This window comes from Xyrauchen texanus, chromosome 45 (assembly GCF_025860055.1).
Source record: "Xyrauchen texanus isolate HMW12.3.18 chromosome 45, RBS_HiC_50CHRs, whole genome shotgun sequence".
NCBI classification, from domain to species: domain Eukaryota; kingdom Metazoa; phylum Chordata; class Actinopteri; order Cypriniformes; family Catostomidae; genus Xyrauchen; species Xyrauchen texanus.
In genome coordinates this window covers 19,410,287-19,428,902 of record NC_068320.1, presented here as the reverse complement: position 1 = coordinate 19,428,902, position 18,616 = coordinate 19,410,287, and the positions used below count along the sequence as shown (strand labels likewise).

Here is an 18,616-nt window from a genome sequence, read left to right as displayed (position 1 = left end):
GTTGTGTTTCTAAACACTGTGTTTGAATGTATGGCCTATGTCAAACACAACATGACTAGTCCACTATGATCTTGTAAACACATTTCTTTATGTACATTTTGTAAACTAGCGGTTAGATAGCTGTTTAGTTTTGTAGGTTATTCTCACCTTACATTATTGCAAACGTTTTGTTGCATGAACTAAAAAAATAGCATCAATAAAATTTGATAAAACAAGCAGCAAGCAAAAAACAACCAAATATATATATAAAAAAAAAAATCAATAAATAAATACCACACACACACACACACACACACACACACACACACACACACACACACACACACACACACACACACACACACACACAAACAAAATAGTCCTTAGTCATAATGCTTTATCTGTTCTCTGACCACTGAATGCCTTTTTGCATGTTGCATAGAATTACATAAACAGAACCTGTGGATTTCGGTATGGCACAGGTTATAAAGTTCACTATATCCAGGTCTCAATGAACCCTTAAAACTGGACAACTGAGTAAAATATTTGAAAGGAATTATGTGTCCGTTCTGAAAATGGTTATGATCAGGCCTCTCTGTTATGTGTAAAAGGTAGTATCCAGTTTAAATCATAAAAATATAAAAGAAACAACAAGTAAATAAAACTAATGGCATATAAGTCCGTGCTCTGCATTGTATTATGAGGTGGTCAGATGGCATGCTCAGCATCTAAGCATTATTATTCCTATCAGGCATGTAAACCAACAAGATAATTACAGTTAGTAATAATAATGTGTTAAATATGAACGGATTGTATTGTCATCACCCTGATCCTCAGTTATCGCACTTATGATGAACCTTCTTAGATCAAAGATCAGCCAATAACATTTAAGCAAGGCTTTTCATAAGTGCCTCATCAAAACCTGAGTGTTAGGAGTTTGTTTTTATAATAAAACATAATATAAATATTGTATAGCAATATGAAAAATTAAAACAATTTCACAGCCAGACAAGACACAAAACTGATCCATTCAAACTCTAACCCTTAAATAACCAAGAGAGCAAATGTGTATGTTTTTGTGTGTTAGGGGTTGACAGTGTTTCACTTTATTAAATAGCATGATGTTTAGTGTTTTTTTGTTTTCTTTTCTTTTTTCTGAGCAAAAAAGCTACCAACCACTACATTCTTAAAATGCAGACACAAAGTGCAAATCATATAACAGTGCTGGATTTTACATGTTCAAACAATGCTGCATATTGAAGATATTTCTTCTGTCACATTCATCAAATGAGATCAAAACAATCAGCGGACACCTCTATCTGATTTCCCATAATTTCCTTTTAAGTCAAAAGAGATCTGCAGTTTTCTTTATTGTTTAAATTCTTTGAAATGATCCAGCAGGATAAAAGGGAGTTTGTTTCAACCATAGCTCTATCATTTTGATAATTCAGTATCAGAGAAAGACGAACATGTTACTACTTGTGAGTGGAAAGGATGAATTACCATACCAGCACAATTCATCACCACAACACTCAATAAATCATATTTCATTCTTTTAAATCTGTCTATAACATACCATAAAATACTACTACTATTACTACTAATAATATGCTCTAAATATCTGCTCTTTCAACACATAATAACATCTGAGAGAGAATGCAAAGGAATGATAAATATCTAAAATGGAATTCATCTCTATTATACAAAAATAATGTATATATATATATATATATATATATATATATATATATATATATATATATATATATATATATGTATATGATTTCTATCTCTATCGGTCATCTGTAAATAATCAGAATGTTCTCCTATTAATGATGCACAAATAATTAACTTGTTTCAGTTTTGAAGAATAAAGGGAAAATTACAGGAAATTAATAATTAAACTCCCTTTCTATCATTAAACTGTCTGTTGTGGCCCAGCTTACACATATTATGTATACATACACAGTTATAAATACATGTAGATAAAAGTGTAAATGATGTTTGTGAAAGTGTGTGTACACTTGTGAACATTTTGTGAATCTCTTGGTCAGTTCTTCACCTACAAGAGCTTTCACCAACTTTTGAGATCTGTTTCTCCTCACCAAGGTTCCAAAGATCCTTTATGTAAACACTGTTAAACACCTGTTTCTCCACGGCTTGGGTTAACACAATCACAGTGCCTGTGCAACTGGGAAGCTAAGTCTCTCGCTGTGTTGGCTCCTCAAATTCAGCTCAGTGTAGTATAAAAGAGTGCGGCAGAGATGTGTGACTCCACTGCCTTGTCTGTCCTCGCGCCTCATCCAACAGCTTTCTTTAGGAGTGGATCTGAGCTGTGCTGGCCAGCAACTTGTGCCAGCTCACCACCCGTTTACGCAGGTCCACTTTATCCAGCCACACGTAGGCTTCGCCGATTAGGGTCTTCTTTACAAACTTGCCCCCGTTTGAAACAAGAAAGAGCTGTGAAGATTTTAATAAAAAATAAATCACGTCAAGTCATCAATTTATTAAAAATGAAGGAAAGACAGTAAAAATGGCAATATTTCCAATAAGAGTTTTCGGTTTTAAGTCCTCTAGTGGAGAAGTAGGGAGATTATTTTAGTTTTGGGAAGGTGGATATTATCGTTGTGTTGCGTACCTGAATAGAATGACCAGTTGGGTTCATACTGAAGCGGAAGGTTTCGTTGAAAGAAGGTTCACGATCGTGACGACACACTCTGGTCTTCTTCTTGATTATTTTCTTTTGAGTGGCCACATTTACCACATAGAGCTTCACATACATGTCTGTAAAAGAACACCACATTAAGGATTGTTTGTGTGTGTGTGTATGTGTAAGTAAATCATAAGACATCTCTTTGGCCATGCATGGACATTGGTCTGTAAAACTTAAAAGAATATTCAGAGACAACATCTGTGGCATGCAGTCTATTACTAAAGAAAATATCATTGACTCTTCAAAATGTGAAGCTTGTATTTTTGTTAACGGAGTGACTATTTGCACTAATAGCCCCTGCCACACAGTGTAGCTCTTTCACTCAAATAGTCTGGTGGAAACACAAAAATACTTTTTAATATCTTATAATTCCTTACAAATAAACAAAAGCACAATCTTAATCAATTATGAAAGGCTGTATTTTATTTAACTTGTTTTTATTTAATTTTACTTTCCTTAAATTTTTGCCCCCAACTTGGGCTCTTCTTACTAACTAATGTTGCTGCGCTTTCCTACCTTTGCCTGTTGTTGCCTCACTTTTAAACGAGAGTAAATTATCTCAGGAATTATTAAACAACACCTGGAACAATTATTGACTAAAAAGACATTTGTGATGGAGAGGCTTGCTTCAGAATCAGTGATGTTGAACAATTAAGTCTCTTCTTTATTTTCTTTCTTTCTGTTCTTTCTGTTGTTGGTTTTTCTTCTTGTTCTGTTTCATTGCTATGTACATGACCGTTCATATAAAATTCAAAATTAAATTTTACATTTAAAAGTTCGAATTAAATAATTGGAATCACATTTATTTGTAACTTGTTTATTGAATTCTTGATTTTGAATTATTTGTATTTAATTAATATGGAAAAGTGTTGAGTTATTAATGGTTTCATTCTAGGTGTCAAATGTTTTGTCATCTTCACATGACTATTTAATATAAAGTTAAAAGGGCCCCAAGGCCACATAATTTGCCTATGTTTATTTTTTGGTATTTTATCTGTTTCGTAGTGTGTGTGTGTGTGTGTGTGTATGTGAGCGTGTATTTATCACTTTGTGGGGACCAAATGTCCCCATAAGGATAGTAAAACCCGAAATGTTTGACCTTGTGGGGACATTTTGTCGGTCCCCATGAGGAAAACAGCTTATAAATCATACTGAATTATGTTTTTTGAAAATGTAAAAATGCAGAATGTTTTCTGTGAGGGTTAGGTTTAGGGGTAGGGTTAGGTTTAGGGGATAGAATATAAAGTTTGTACAGTATAAAAACCATTATGTCTATGGAAAGTCCCCATAAAACATGGAAACACAACTGTGTGTATGTGTGTGTGTGTGTGTGTGTGTGTTTAGTGGGGGTGGTGCTCCAACATTGATACCCCTCAACAAATGCGTAGTTGCGCCCCTGCATGGTGATTCTATGTTTATTGATTATTCATTTTTGTAAGATAAGGTTAGGGTTAGGTTTAGGGGTAGGGGTTGGTGTAGGGTGTCTATGGGTTTCTAAATAAACAATAAACAAACTGCAGTTATACTGTATGTTAGTATTTAATTAAGAGTGCAAATAGTATCTGCCACTCAGTGCAAATTGCCTCTGCTTTTTGTTAAAGCATTTGCATCAATTATTCAGTATTTATTATTTGATATTTATTGTTTTAAACATAATATTGTTTTATGTGGGACTACTTTTCTAAGTGGAGTAACATTTGGTTTGGTTACCATGTGTAATATAATTGTGCAAATAGTGACTTCTAGGAAAATGATGAATGCCATTTGCAAATGTATTCAGTCCTGACAAATATTTTTCTCAAAACACAATCAGCTGACTTATGTACAGTAAAATGTATGCAAAAATCTCTAACTGAAATTCTGAAAGCACTTCTGGGACTGAAGCTTCTCTATGCTTGCAGTTATGTGGCGTGATACCTGGGAGGTGGTCGGGAGACTTGAATTTATAGGTGATGTTTCTGCACTGTAGGATCTCCAGCACCAGATGTTCTCCCTCAGTATTCATCTCCTTCTTAAGAGCGATCTTTATCTCACCCATCACCTGAGTTTTACCTAAACGCACACACAGACATGTCAATATTTGAATTTTTCTTCCTATCTCTAATCTCCATATCTTTTTCTCCTTCATTCTGGCATTATGTGGTCTGCATGAGGAGCATACAGGCACTGAAATATAATCCAGCAATTTAACACCCAGAAGAGAGAATAGATGAATCAAGGATAAACTGTATTATTCAACCCTATACATATCAGAGCAATATAGTGCTCAGTCTCATAAGATAAGAATACATATAGTGTTACTTTGGTAATTCAACTGTGTGGTTTTGGGCATTTGTCAGCTGATCAGGCCGGGAGACCAGCTAACAAACCATTTAAAGATGGATTAAATTGTTTTGTTTTTTTCTCCGCAGGGTCATTGCACACTCATATAATCTGCTATTAGCAACAGGCATTCACACATACTGTAGGCATCCACACATCTCATGCAAACATTACCCTCTGTATCTCCATGAGCAGATTTCAAAGCTTCTGTGCCATTTGGAATCTTTCCACTGAATAATAAACAACATCAGGTTAGAGTATGCATTCCAAGAGAATCACAACCGAGAGATTAAAATTAACGAAAAATTTAATTAAATAAAATTTCAGTCTACATACCAGCACTTCCAACAGAATAAAATTGAATAAAATGCATCAAATGATGTATAGATGATTCCAAAAAGAATATAAGAGCCATAAAGTAAGATGGAGCTGCACTTACAATCTGGGAACCTGGAAGATGGCGTTATCCACTGCATTGGTCCCGCCCTCTTCATCCAATAGGCTAAAGGCACTGCCACTCAGACCGCTATCTAATGAGGCTGCAGTAACAGGAGCATCACCAGATCTATGGCTGCGGGACACTGTTTTTAAATGGGACTATGTGAGTTGCACAAGTCATAAACACTACTACAGGTTTAACTATGCTACTTTAATTCTAGTAGGTTAGTGGACAGGCAGATCTCCAAACATCCACCCCACACACAGTCTCTCAACAAATACACACAAATAGATAATGATATTGCTGGCAACATTTAAAGAAAGCATGACAGCACTCCATAAATGCAAGGTAATATCACAGACAGAGATATGCTTAGCAGACATTAGAAGACAGAAGCAAAAGCACAGACAGAACAAATTAGAAAACTGGTGATTAGTAATCTGTGTGATTGGACGTTGCAACTTCTGTGTTTTGCACGAGTAATTACATTATGTTACATCTGTAAAATTTATTTTAATTGTAGTTACATATGAATAATTTGAGAGACTGGAACTTTGATGTGTATTTATAATGTTGATGCGTTTCAGAGTGCAAGACTGAGTGATGGGTGATGGTGTGATGTGAGATGCATGATTTCCGCATTTAATCCATGCACACAGTCTTTTCCAAACAGACTGAGCAACGTAACTCTAATACCAGGTGCCTTATGAGATACACCTCCAGGTAGTTGTCGAAATAACAAGATGTCACATTTAAAAATATATATTTACAAGATGGAAGAGGCTGACTGGAAAGTGGTGAAGAAAGGGGGAAATAGAGTTGTTGGTTCACAGTGACCTGGGTTCGAATCCGGCCTGGAGTTATGAGTCTTATATGTCGTGATCAACGGCGCTACCTTCTGCACCATGGATCAGACCAAGAAATCGTAGTTGAGTGTTACTGTTTGGTTCCCTGGTTTTAGGGAAGCACGTTGCTAGACTGTTGAACAGACTGAGACTCGCTGCATGAATTTCCTGTGAGGTGGCAGTGTCCTTGCTAGTTCCACTACAGGTGTGCGTTAGTAACTGCGTTAGTAACTCAACATCCTCTCTCTCTCTCTCTCTCTCTCTCTGTCATCGGCAATCATACGAGACGTTCTCTCGACAATCAACTCTCACCTCCATCTGGCTGTGGCCTCTCTTCCGACCTGGCTTTCCTGAGGGTCAGGTGACGGCCGTCAGGGATCTCATTGGCCGGCGACTTGGACGGGGCTCTCTGAATGGTGAGCACACCAATTACGCTGTGCCTGTGGTGCCTCGTGTCGAGGCGAACGTTTTGGGCTGGGGTCATATACCAGCCATGGTGGGGGGCAAAAAAGGGGGAGGTTTGAAGAGGGGAAAAGGGGGGCAAGATGGAGAGTATGAACTTGTCACAACATGGACACCACCAGCTTTTACTGTAGGTCATAGTCACTTGCAGCCACAGTACGCACGCCCTGGCTCAGGCTTAGTGCGTCAACTGAGGTGCAGTTTAGGCCAGCAAGAGCTGCATAGAGAGTGCAGGCAGGGTGGGATGGTGCTTTAAGGAGCAGAGGGCACATGCACGGACATCTTGGTGGAGAAGGGGCAGCTGCTGAAAAGCCAGCCATCTGGGACAGAACATAACTCAATGGGACAAATAAAGAAGAACTAAAAAAAAAAAAAAGAGGTTGAGAGGGGGGCTGTTTTGGGGGTCTTAAGTGGACAAACTAGGCAAAACCTTTAGCTAAATGTGTTGTGTGCTGACCAGGGATGTCTTATTCCAGACACCTTTGGTCCCTAATGTTTAATTAGAGTGTAAGTTGAGCTGTTTTTACCTAAAATAAGCCTCATCAGTAAGAACTGGCCATGTAGCTATCCTTTCCAATATATCCCTGGGGAACACAAGAAGAGGTCTGCATGACTAGGTTCCTGAAATGTCCAGTCAGATTGTCTCATGGTGATTGACACTGGCATAGTAAGCATCTCGTTGAAGGCTGATTGACAAAGTGCCTGACAGAAAATAGGTCAGAAATTGAGTGCAGTTTATTATCAAAGCATCCATTCTCAACACCTACCATTATTTTGTTATTTCAGAGATTAAAAGTTTGCTTTTTAAGGATGCTTTGAAGTCATCTAGATTAAAACAATCTTATTTATAATCATATTTATATTATACACAGTATAAAACAGTCATACATATTTATTAATCGATGATTCATATTTTAGCTGATTTTGTTTTAATTATATAGGCTACTTCAGTTTAAGAGTTGTGCACCAATGGGCAGAATATAATTAAAAAAGTACATAAATTAAATTGTAGAGCTAATATACTGATTTTGAGAGATTAAATAGTCCATTGTTATAAATATTGAAGTGTAAAATAAATTATGTAAAAATAAATAGGACTGTTATGCCTTTAAGTGCATTTGTGTGTATGGTGTTCCCAATATACTGGTGAGAACACACAGGTGAAGAGGAAGTGAAGTGAACAGTCTGTGGCCACAGCGGGGCCAGAGGAAGATAAAAAAGGGAGAAAACAAAAAAGGAGGAAGTAAAAGAAAAACAAATGAGGGGATCGAAAAAGAACAGGAGGAGGAAAGTGCGAAGTCAGCCATGCTGTGGTGGTTTTATTTGCGTCGTTTACTTGGTTGGTGGCGGGGCTGCTGGCTGGCAGCTTCGGCATCGTCGAGGTGTGCCCGGGCCGTGCCACTTTTGCCATGAGCACGGGGGACTCCGTGTGGGCGGGCTTGGCCCTCGGAGAGGGACGGCTTCGACGTGCCGGGGCTACTGTGAGATTTCTCAATTGTGGGGACCTGCGTGTCTAAAACAACCAGAACCAAATTACCACAAGGGCTGCCTCATTCTCTGCTTTTGCCTAATTGCTGTTTAATAAAATGTATTTGACTATTTTAAATGATTACTTATGTTATCTATTAAACAAAACAAAAATTCTTTAAGGTATTTGAAATGATTGAGTCTCCATCTGACACCACTGATGTGATATTTGAGGTCCAGCTATTGTGCCCTAGTTAGCATCTAAACAGGCTGCTTACCGTCTAAGCAGCCCTTTCACACCCTGTGTGAGGTGGCTGGAGTGAAGCACTGGTGAGCTCAGCGCTTTTGTGAACTGAACACACATATATGGAAAGCAAAAAGCCAAAGCTAGAAGCTTGAGTAACAGGATGGAGAGATCAAGTGAAATACATAAAAAGATAGAGAGCAGAATAGAGAGTGCATAGACATACTGGTAATAGAAAGATGGACAGTGCAAATGATGAAAAGAGAAAGACGGCAAAACTGGAATTCACTGCAAAATCTTTTTTTTTAATCAGTATTTTTTGTCTTGAAGAGTAATAAGGTAAAATTTTGAGACTGAGTTTTCAGAGAATATATTTAGAATTAAAGAAATAGATTTTAAATAATGACACAAATTCCTCACACAAAGGAGTTGTATGGCTTTATAAGATTTACATGCATATATTGAAGTATACAGTATATACATTTATAACGCACTAGATGTACGTACTATTGGATGATTCTTTTATGTTATTATGATCCTTTTTGAAGCTTGAAAGCTTCATTCTACATTCTTTGTAATTGCATGGGGACAACCTTTCTCCTTTTGCATTTCATGGAACAGAAAAAAGTCACAGGTTTGAAATGACATGAGTTGTTTTCATTTAGGCTTATTTTTCCAACTCCATTGGAAATTTTGTTCTTGTTTTAAGCATTAGCCTCTCTAAAATATGAGATAAGATAAACTCAAGTCTTAATATGCATCTTAGGCAATTTTTCTTTTCAAGTAAACCCAATTATTTAAGATGTTAAGATATGTTTTCTGTAAAACTGGACAAAAATATTGATTAAGAATAATGATTTTCACAGTGCATGAGAGTGATGAGGTCTGGCATGCGACTTTCCGTCCTACCCTTGGAAGGATCAGGGAAGATTCCGTGACTTCGACTCTTGATGACGGAGGATTTGGGTGAGTCCTCTTTGCTGTGACTGGAGGTTTTGGGGGAGTGCTGACTACCATGTCCTCCGGGAGGTTTGGGCGAGTGCTGACGAGCCTGTCCTGTGTGAGAGCGACGGTGATGATCGCCCTCGCTCTGCTCCTTCAGAGGCAGCCAGCGCGGGACATTGTCCAACTGGGCCGTGTTGGACAGGTCAATTAGTACCTACACAACACACATACACTGTTAAATAATGCTCAAGTAGTGATAGTAGTGTATGTGTGACTAGTATAAATATGTAATTATTTATTATTATATATTACTGTCGTTTAATCACATTGCACCTTGTGGAAACAGGCCTTTAATTTTCAAAACGTGATTATTCTAGCCACTCACCTCTCCCAAGAAGTCATTGGCGGAGCTCTTGTCGTAGTCCCACACACTGACCTCCAACGTCTTCTTCCTTAGCTAAACACACAAACAAGCTCAGTTTGAGTAAATTCCTCATCAAGATGATTTATTTTGTTACTATCAAACATCATGCTTTTTAAAACATTGTTTTACTATTTAAATGATAAAAGATAACTATAATGTTCATAATTCTATTAATGATTACTACATCAGGCAAAGAAAATACCAAAATATCATTTTTCTTCATTAGTATTTTGGTCTTGTTGTCCAGTACAAATATCAATACATATCTAAACATCCTAAGCATAAATTGAACAACATTTTGTGAGCTTTGTGCTTAAAACAAAAATACAGGGCTCTATTTTCACGAGTGTGCAAAGCACAGCACTACGTGCTAGGACTGTGCCCTGTGTAATACTTGCCAAATCATATACAATTTTCATGAGAATGCTAATTCTAAGTGCCATTTTCGTGCCAAGTGGGCATGAGTGGGAGTGTTTGTGCTATCTGCAGGTGTATACACACAAACTATGGGCATTGTATGTTAATAAAGTCCCACAAAGCACAATTTGCTATTTTGTAAAGAAATAGGTCATTGCACAAAGATGTTTCAAAAGCAGGTCATATTTCAGTGCAAAGGCTAAACTCTGTTTCTTAATTTGCAGTTTGGAGATACCACTAGCAGGTGATAATAAATTCCATATCCAAACTCTTAAAATATAGTGGAATATCAAATGATGTCCATGAAAATCCCTGCTGTAGCCGTTTTATGAAACAAATATTTATAAGATTTGTGTTAAATTATCTTTAGGTCATGGTTTATTTTTCAATTATGATTATTGTGTTTATAGTTACAATTGCATTTTTAATAAAATTTATATTGGTATTTTTCCACCTGTTGTCATAGAGTAATTTAAGTCACTGCAAAAGTGGAAGAAGTTAGTGAGAGTAAAATGTTTGGATTAGGTATGATTTATTTGGCCACTTTGTTATTTTGATTAGATTTTTGTTTCATCTAAAGTGTCATTTGAATTTGGAAATATTGAAATAGTTTCAATAAATGAATGTAATTTTTCAAAATCGACCGGTAGAAGTTAAGTGCGTTCTGATACATTATACATTATCTCTGTTAATACTAGCCATGATTTTTGTGTCAGTAGATGAAAATGATTAATAATGCCTACATTCTCTATAATTTAACCAAGGGTAAATCTGAATCCTGACGGAAGCCATATTTTCCTTGAGTATAAAAAGGAGAGCATCGCTGTCATAGAAATATGCCTGACATTCAACAAGGATGCAGTTAATGTACAAAAGAATGTAAGTACATTTTTCCATTCTTCTAATTCATTGCATACAGTCCATTTACACACCCAAATTCTTATGAATTCTTTGTTTATATCGCTGGTGCTATGACATGAGAATGGACTATATAATAAGACGCAGTGTACCGGTGCCAGAGAAGAACCTCAGAATTAAATTCCATTTGACCCAGCCCATGTACGCACAATTTCACCAAACCCACTTGCGCCTAGACTTAGCGCATACTTGCATGAAAATACCAAAGCTTCATGGCCATGCCCATTGGCTTTGCATCAACTTATGGCATAGTGCTGTGCTTAGCACTCTTAAAATAGAGCCCATTAACTTCTATTAATCAAGTTTTATTATCTTCCACAATTTTGCATCTCAAGTAAATGGATATTGTTTTAAGGATGTTTAGATATTTTTACTGGAAAACAAGACAAATGAAATTAATTGTAGCAACGCAATATGCAGCACTGGAGCATTTAATCCAGATGGTTTTTGATGTAAGCCTCACATTCCTTGCAACATTTCCCTCTACCTTCTGTCTTTCTCTCTCAATTAAGGCAATTTGCCTCACTTCAACAGTCCAGTAAAAACATATCAATCACATCTGTCAGCAGCCGCCTCACAAAGCTGAAGAGACTGAAGGAGCTCCTTGGTCTTAATTAGACTAAAGTACTTCTGGGAGATAACAGGCTTTTCCCTGTTTTCAAGTAAGTCTCTGATTCTCTCAGAAGAGATCTCGCATAATTGAAAGCTCAAAACCAAGGTGGGGTGTTGAATCTAAAAAGCATATTCTAACAATGTGAAATCAGATTAGTTTGTTTTTTATTTCCAGACATTACACTCACAGAGCACTTTATTAGGAACACCTGTACACCTACTTATTCATGTTATTATCTAATCAGCCAATCACGTGGCACTCTGTAATTGTAGTGAGCAGAATGCACAGCACATGGAACCTTGAGGCGAATGTGCAACAACAGCAGAAGACTATGTCGGGCACTTTATTAGGAACATGGTGTTCCTAATAAAGTGTTCAGTGAGTGTATGTGATTAAAGTGTAATGTTTTTGGAGAATACATTTAGTGTGCCCATTCTAGAAGTAATCATAAAGGAACATAACAAGTGAAAGCAAGAAAAAGTATGTGAACCCCTGGATTTATCTGGATTTCTGCTTGAATTGGTCAAAAACATTTACTCTGAACCTCAACTAAGTCTTTATTGAAAATATAATTAAGACATTCAAATTGCAGGGAGTAAAAACTTTATTTTAGGAGGTCTGGAAACAGTCGGGAGGAATTTGGAATCCAATCCTTTTAAAACTGTTTCATTTCAACAATATTCCATTAAAAAGATGGTGCTGCGGATGGTTGCCTTGGTATGGAGCTTTCCAGTTCTTTTGCTCTTTTTGTTTGTTTGTCCTGTGTTTAGTAATTTATTTCCAATCAGTTTAACCAGAGACGAGCTGCTGAATATTTGGCAGCACACAGCAGACAATCTTTTACTGGTTTTTGATTATTCGGATGTTCTGTTGGACATTTTAGCCGGAGGAGCAGCGTGGGAAGCAAACTAGTATGCTGGTCAAGTCGGAACATGTTTTTACATCAATGAATGTTGGTGTACAGTGAAGCCATTATCTGTATTTGTATCTGTATCTGTTCATATAACAAAATTATCTGTATCTGTCTCTGTATTCGGATAGTTCTTGGTGTGGACGGGGCTTAAACCGAAAGTGCGTCAAACTAATCGAAACGCCCATTTAAAAGTGTTACTTTTACATTTATAGTTCCAAGTAATAAAACATGCCTTGTATCTGCCTTTTCATAATAATAGCCTAAATATAATAATAATTATTATTATTATTTAAAAAAATATAATTTTATTCTTTTTTTTCTTACCAGATGAAGCTGAATTTGTAGGCTAAATTAACTGTGGAATATGTTGTGTTTTCTCCTGGTATTTCAGATATTAAAATCTGCATGAATTTTTGTTTGTCTGTGCATGTACAACAACATTATTCTGGAGGCAAGGTGTGTCAAGCAAATTGGGAAATATCAAGAACACATTTTGCAGGGAATACTAAATACAATTTCAAACATTAAATTAAATTAAAATAAAATAAATACCGTATAGCCTACAAACAGGCGAAAGTCCAGTAAGTCTATCAGGAATTTTTACAATAGGACTCTGTTATTTAGTTAAATAATAATAATAATAATAATAATAATAATAATAATAATAATAATGTTACATTTATATAGTGCCTTCAAGAACAATAAACATTTTCATTCTTTCTTCATTTTACATAAGGAGGAATATTCCTAACAGATGAATACTCTATGGAGCATTTAAACCTTTATGGATCATTTAAAAAAAATATTCGGAATAATATCTTAACCAGTTAATAACCTTAATTGCTGATGTGCATATAATTGGATAGATGGGCTCAAATGTTCATTCGTCACTTCAGCGCTTAGGTTCAGGCTATAAGTGAATACTCACGTGTGAATCGTATGATACATTAAAACAGGCATTTCAAGAAGTGGAAAGTGTATATGATGTTGTATCGTAAATAATGTAACACTTGATAAGCTCCAGACGCGATCAATTAACAGAGGCCGCAAACGGAGTTAAGACTGCGCCCATCCAATCTGAAATCATAACGTGCACATTTTCATGGTTTACACTTTAGAAATATTGGCTGATTCATAAATTCTTTGTAATTTTGTATATGTTTATTTAAAATGTCACTTTATTCTTGTGGTTTTTGGATATTTAGTCATACAAATATTTTTTATATTATTCGGATGAATACGTTATTGTTTTTGAAGTTATTATTCGTGCCTTTCTGAATAAGGTATTCGGCTTCGGGCACATCCCTAGTAACAATGCTGAAGATGATGTGCTGCCCTAATTTTTAGGCAATCTTCATAAACTGCAAACCTTTCTACTCGCCGTGGGAGTTTTTCTTGTGTATTCTTGTGAGTGTTTACATTCCACCACAAGCTTGTGTGAGTGCAGCACTGCTACAGCTGGCTGATCAGATCACAGACACAGAGGAACAACACCCGGACTCACTTATTATAATTCTTGGAGATTTTAACAAGGCAAATCTCACACTGCCCAAATACAGACAGCACATTACATACCCCACCAGAGACAGAAATACACTGGATCATTGCTACACAACAATAATGGATGCATATTTCTCTGTCCCTCGAGCAGCTTTGTGACTCTCTGATCACTGTGTGGTTCATCTTCTTCTGAACTACTGGCAGAATCTAAAATCATTTAAAACTGTAGTAAGGACTGTAAATAGAAGGACCAATGAAACAGAGCTGGAACTACAAGCCTGTTTTGACTACACTGATTGGAGTGTTTTTGAGGCTGAAGCCACTGAACTGGATGAGCTCACAGATACTGTCACATAATACATCAGTTTCTGTGAGGATATGTGCATTCCTACAAGGACTTATTTAACATACACCATTGACAAACCATGGTTTACAGCAAAACTCAGGCAGCTTCATCAATCCAAAGAGGATGCTTACAGAAGTGGGGCTAAACTATTGTGCAATCAGGCCAAAAACAGACTGACAAAGGAGATTAGAGTGGCTAAAAGAAGCTATTCTAAAAAGCTGAAAATGAAATTCTCAGCCAACAACCCTGCATCAGTGTGGAGAGGTATGAAGGGCATTACCAACTACAAGACACCATCCCCCAACTATGTAGGGAATCAACAACTGGGTGACGATCTGAATGTGTTTTACTGTAGATTTGAAAGGCCCAGTCTCAAACCCCACACCGCTCTGACCTTCACATCACACTAACCTTTACACCTCCTGCAACCCCCCTCCTCCCCTCTCGTTACTCAACCTGCACTTAGTATCTATGAAGAGGATGTGTGCCAGTCTTCTGGAAACAAAAGACAAGGAAAGCACAGGGCCCATATGGTGTTTCACCCACTTGTCTAAAATCCTGTGCTGGCCAGCTGCCCCCCATCTTCACACAAATCTTCAACAGATCACTGGAGCAGTGTGAAGTTTCCTGATGATTCACCATCATCCCCATCCCAAAGAAACCCAAAATCACAGGACTTAATGACTACAGACTCATTGCTCTGACATCTGTGGTCATGAAGTAATTAGAGAGACTGGTGTTGGCCCACCTGAAGGACATCTCTGAACCCTTTTTTGGCCACCTGCTGTTTGCTTATCAAGCTAACAGGTCTGTGGATGATGCAGTCAATATGGGACTTATATCACCTCCATCACATGTACAATCAGCACTGATGCCTCCCAGGGATGTGTCCTCTCCCCACTACTCTTCTCCCTCAATGACTGCACTGCAAAGAACCCCTCTGTTAAGCTACAGAATGGAGGTTGAACAGCTGGCCGTCTGGTGCAGACAAAACAACCTGGAGCTAAACTTGCTTAAAACAGTGGAGATGATTGTGGACTTTAGGAGGAACACCACAGCATTAACCATGCTCACTATTCTGAACAGCACTGTGGCTGAAGTGGATTCATTCAGGTACCATCTCACAGGACCTGAAGTTTGAGACCCACATAGACTCAATTTTGAAAAAGGCCCAGCAGAGGAAGTTCAACCTGCCACAGGCGCTGCTGATACAGTACTACTCAGCAGTCACTGAGTCTGTCCTCTGCACTTCAGCTACCAAGTCAGACATCAGAAGACTTCAAAGTATAGTTTGGAGTGCTGAGAGGATTATTGGCACTCCCTTACCCACCCTGCTAGAACTGTATACATCCAGTGTGACGGACCATGGCTGGTAATATCACTCTTGACCCAATTCACCCAGTGCACTTCCTTTTCGAAATGTTGCCCTCTGGCCAGCGCTATAGAGCACTAAGCACCAGAACAGCCAGGCACACAAACTGTTCCCTCAGGACATCCAACTCATGAACAGTTAAAACTACTCCCAAGTACTCTCCCTTTTGTCAATACAACCATGTGCAATATTCAGTCCATCCATTCCTACGTATATCTATATTTCATTTATATTTTTTAACATAACCTACCTTCTTCAATACATTACATGAACTGCACATAACTGTAAATCTGTTTAAAAAATATTCGAACAAGATTATATATCTCTTTTAATTTATCTGTTATATCTTATTAAAATTTTTATGTCACTATATGTATATATGTTTAAATGTATATGTTTGTATGTATGTATATATGGTTGCATTCTCTTTGCACTAGAAGCTTCTGTCACCATGAGAAATTTCTTGTGTGTGTGTAAGCATACTTGGCAATAAAGCTAATTCTGATTCTGATATTCTTGGCATTTCTGAAGTGAATCGCTCTTTTGAGGTCTTGTCAAGCACCTCAATCAAAAATCGCCTAGTTTTTGGATCAGTTCACATTTTATGAACATTTATTTAGAAGTACATGTAAAACCAGAGTCCACATACTGTTTCCTGCAACTTTAAACATTAAAATGTGCGAATGGCTGGGAGTTTGAACTTCACCTGTTCCAGGTGGATGTTTTTGTAGATGACAGTTTGGTTCCACTCTGGATTCAGGCTCTTCTGAGCGTGTTTGGACCTTCTTTTATTCTCAGCACTGTAATTAGACAATAAACCACAAGAGGTCACCCTGAGGCACAAGAGCAGTACAGTACAAACCAAATTTTCAAAGTACTCCACACAGATAGCAAATGTTTGTTGTCTATGGCAAATGGTAGCACAATGAAGTCTAGTATATGACCACTTGTGTTGCTTAAGTGACCATATACTACATTTGTCTGTGAGCAATGTTCAAATATGTAACGATGAAAAATGTGGTGGCAAAATACATCCTATAAAACAAATCAGAAGTGATATCATTAGCCATTCATGTCCAAGCACGGCCAATCTCGTATAATGTGCTGGGACTATAGGAAAGAATCACATACCTGGCATTCTGCACAACCATGACCTGACTGTGAAGATCCAGCATGCAGCAAAAACAGACAACAATCAGTGACGAGCGTAAGACTGTAAAAGTGTGTGTGTGTGTGTGTTTGTATATGGGCACGCAAAATTGCTTATGCAGAAGCATTCATGCATTCATGCCTATATGAAGCAGATAAATGGAGAGATCTTGCTTTGTAGGTTCAATCCAGGTACTGCATGAACAGGTGAAAGCCAGAAATGGTCCGTTGCACACACACAAGCATATGCAACTTCCACACAGCAATCAGCCCAATCATTTTACACACAAACTGTGCTGGCAGTGATTTTCCTCTTTTGCTGACTCACGGCACACCCACACGCGCGTGCGCGTGCGCGCACACACACACACACACACACACAGATGTGCTATCCTAACAGACAGTCAGATACACACACCCATACACACAAAATCACACAGATTTAAAAGCAGTTCAAAACTAGAGCTGGGAGATTATTACACAATAAGCACATTCTAATGAGGTCTTTCTCAGTGACTTGGTGCTATTTATAACTGGATAAGTGATTTTTGTGTTTCGTTCTGGCAGTGTTAAAGAACAGCTCAAGCAGTCTGAATTTCCAGTTCCAGGGGTGAGAGAGATATATTTACCACATTTGACTGTAGAATTCAGAAATTAATTTATTCTAAAATCTTTAAGGAATAGTTCACCAGAAAATTTTAATTCTCTCGTAATTAACTTACCCTCATGCCAGCCCAGATTTGTATGAATTTCTTTCTCCATACAGTGCAAGTGAATGGGGTTGAACACTTTCAAGCTCCAAAAAAGCACATAAAGGCAGCATAAAAGTAATCCATAAGGCTCCAGTAGTTTAATCGATGTCTTCTGAAGCGATCCAATCGGTTTTGGGTGAGAACAGACCAAAATGTAACTACATTTTCACAATAAATATTGACACCTGCAGTCTCCTTAACGATCATGATTTTAAGCTCTAGGAAGTGTAATCAAGCTTGAAATCATGATCATGTCTAGAAACTGCAATAGCAAGGTGTACATAAAAAATAAATTGGATTGCTTTAGTAGACATGGATTAAACCACTTGAGTCTTACTGATTACTTTTATGCTGCCTTTATGTGCTTTTTGGAGGTTGAAAATATTGGTAACCATTCACTTGCACTGTATGGACCCACAGAGCTGAGATCTTCTTCTTAAGATCTGTGTTTGTGTTCTGCAGAAGAAAGAAGTCATACACATATGGGATGGCATGAGGGTGAGTAAATGATGAGAACTTTAATTTTTGGGTGAACTATCCCTTTAACACTCTCTATAGTCTCGCAGAGCAAGACTTTTGGCTATTGGCATTAAGTGTGGTCCACGGTGCAGCTTATGAGATGTACGTTAAGGTCTGGACTTTCTAAAAAAGGTCTGAAAAAAGTAGCACTAAAAAAAGTAGCACAGTAGCCAGCCAATCTAATTGGAAATTTCAGCCAGCTCTTGATATTTTTGGGCACTAAAAATAAACTATACACTCTTGTCACTCAAGTTTTGGTTGCTGAAACAATCAGTTT

At 37.5% G+C, this 18,616-nt stretch overlaps 1 protein-coding gene across 1 annotated transcript in view; it reads right to left on the bottom strand.

Annotated features, from left to right (window-relative positions):
- Nucleotides 1-1,770: 1,770 nt before the first annotated feature.
- pcloa (piccolo presynaptic cytomatrix protein a) overlaps nucleotides 1,771-18,616 on the bottom strand; it is a 62,945-nt gene continuing 46,099 nt past the window's right edge. The window contains exons 17-27 of the mRNA XM_052119076.1: nucleotides 17,051-17,077; nucleotides 16,626-16,719; nucleotides 9,802-9,873; nucleotides 9,381-9,630; nucleotides 8,097-8,273; nucleotides 6,611-6,772; nucleotides 5,454-5,595; nucleotides 5,189-5,244; nucleotides 4,610-4,744; nucleotides 2,618-2,763; nucleotides 1,771-2,439 (exon numbers count right to left, since the gene is read on the bottom strand). Of these exons, the coding sequence (XP_051975036.1) occupies nucleotides 2,296-2,439; nucleotides 2,618-2,763; nucleotides 4,610-4,744; nucleotides 5,189-5,244; nucleotides 5,454-5,595; nucleotides 6,611-6,772; nucleotides 8,097-8,273; nucleotides 9,381-9,630; nucleotides 9,802-9,873; nucleotides 16,626-16,719; nucleotides 17,051-17,077 (1,405 nt within the window). The 3' untranslated portion in view covers nucleotides 1,771-2,295. The remainder of the gene's footprint in view (nucleotides 2,440-2,617; nucleotides 2,764-4,609; nucleotides 4,745-5,188; nucleotides 5,245-5,453; nucleotides 5,596-6,610; nucleotides 6,773-8,096; nucleotides 8,274-9,380; nucleotides 9,631-9,801; nucleotides 9,874-16,625; nucleotides 16,720-17,050; nucleotides 17,078-18,616) is intronic.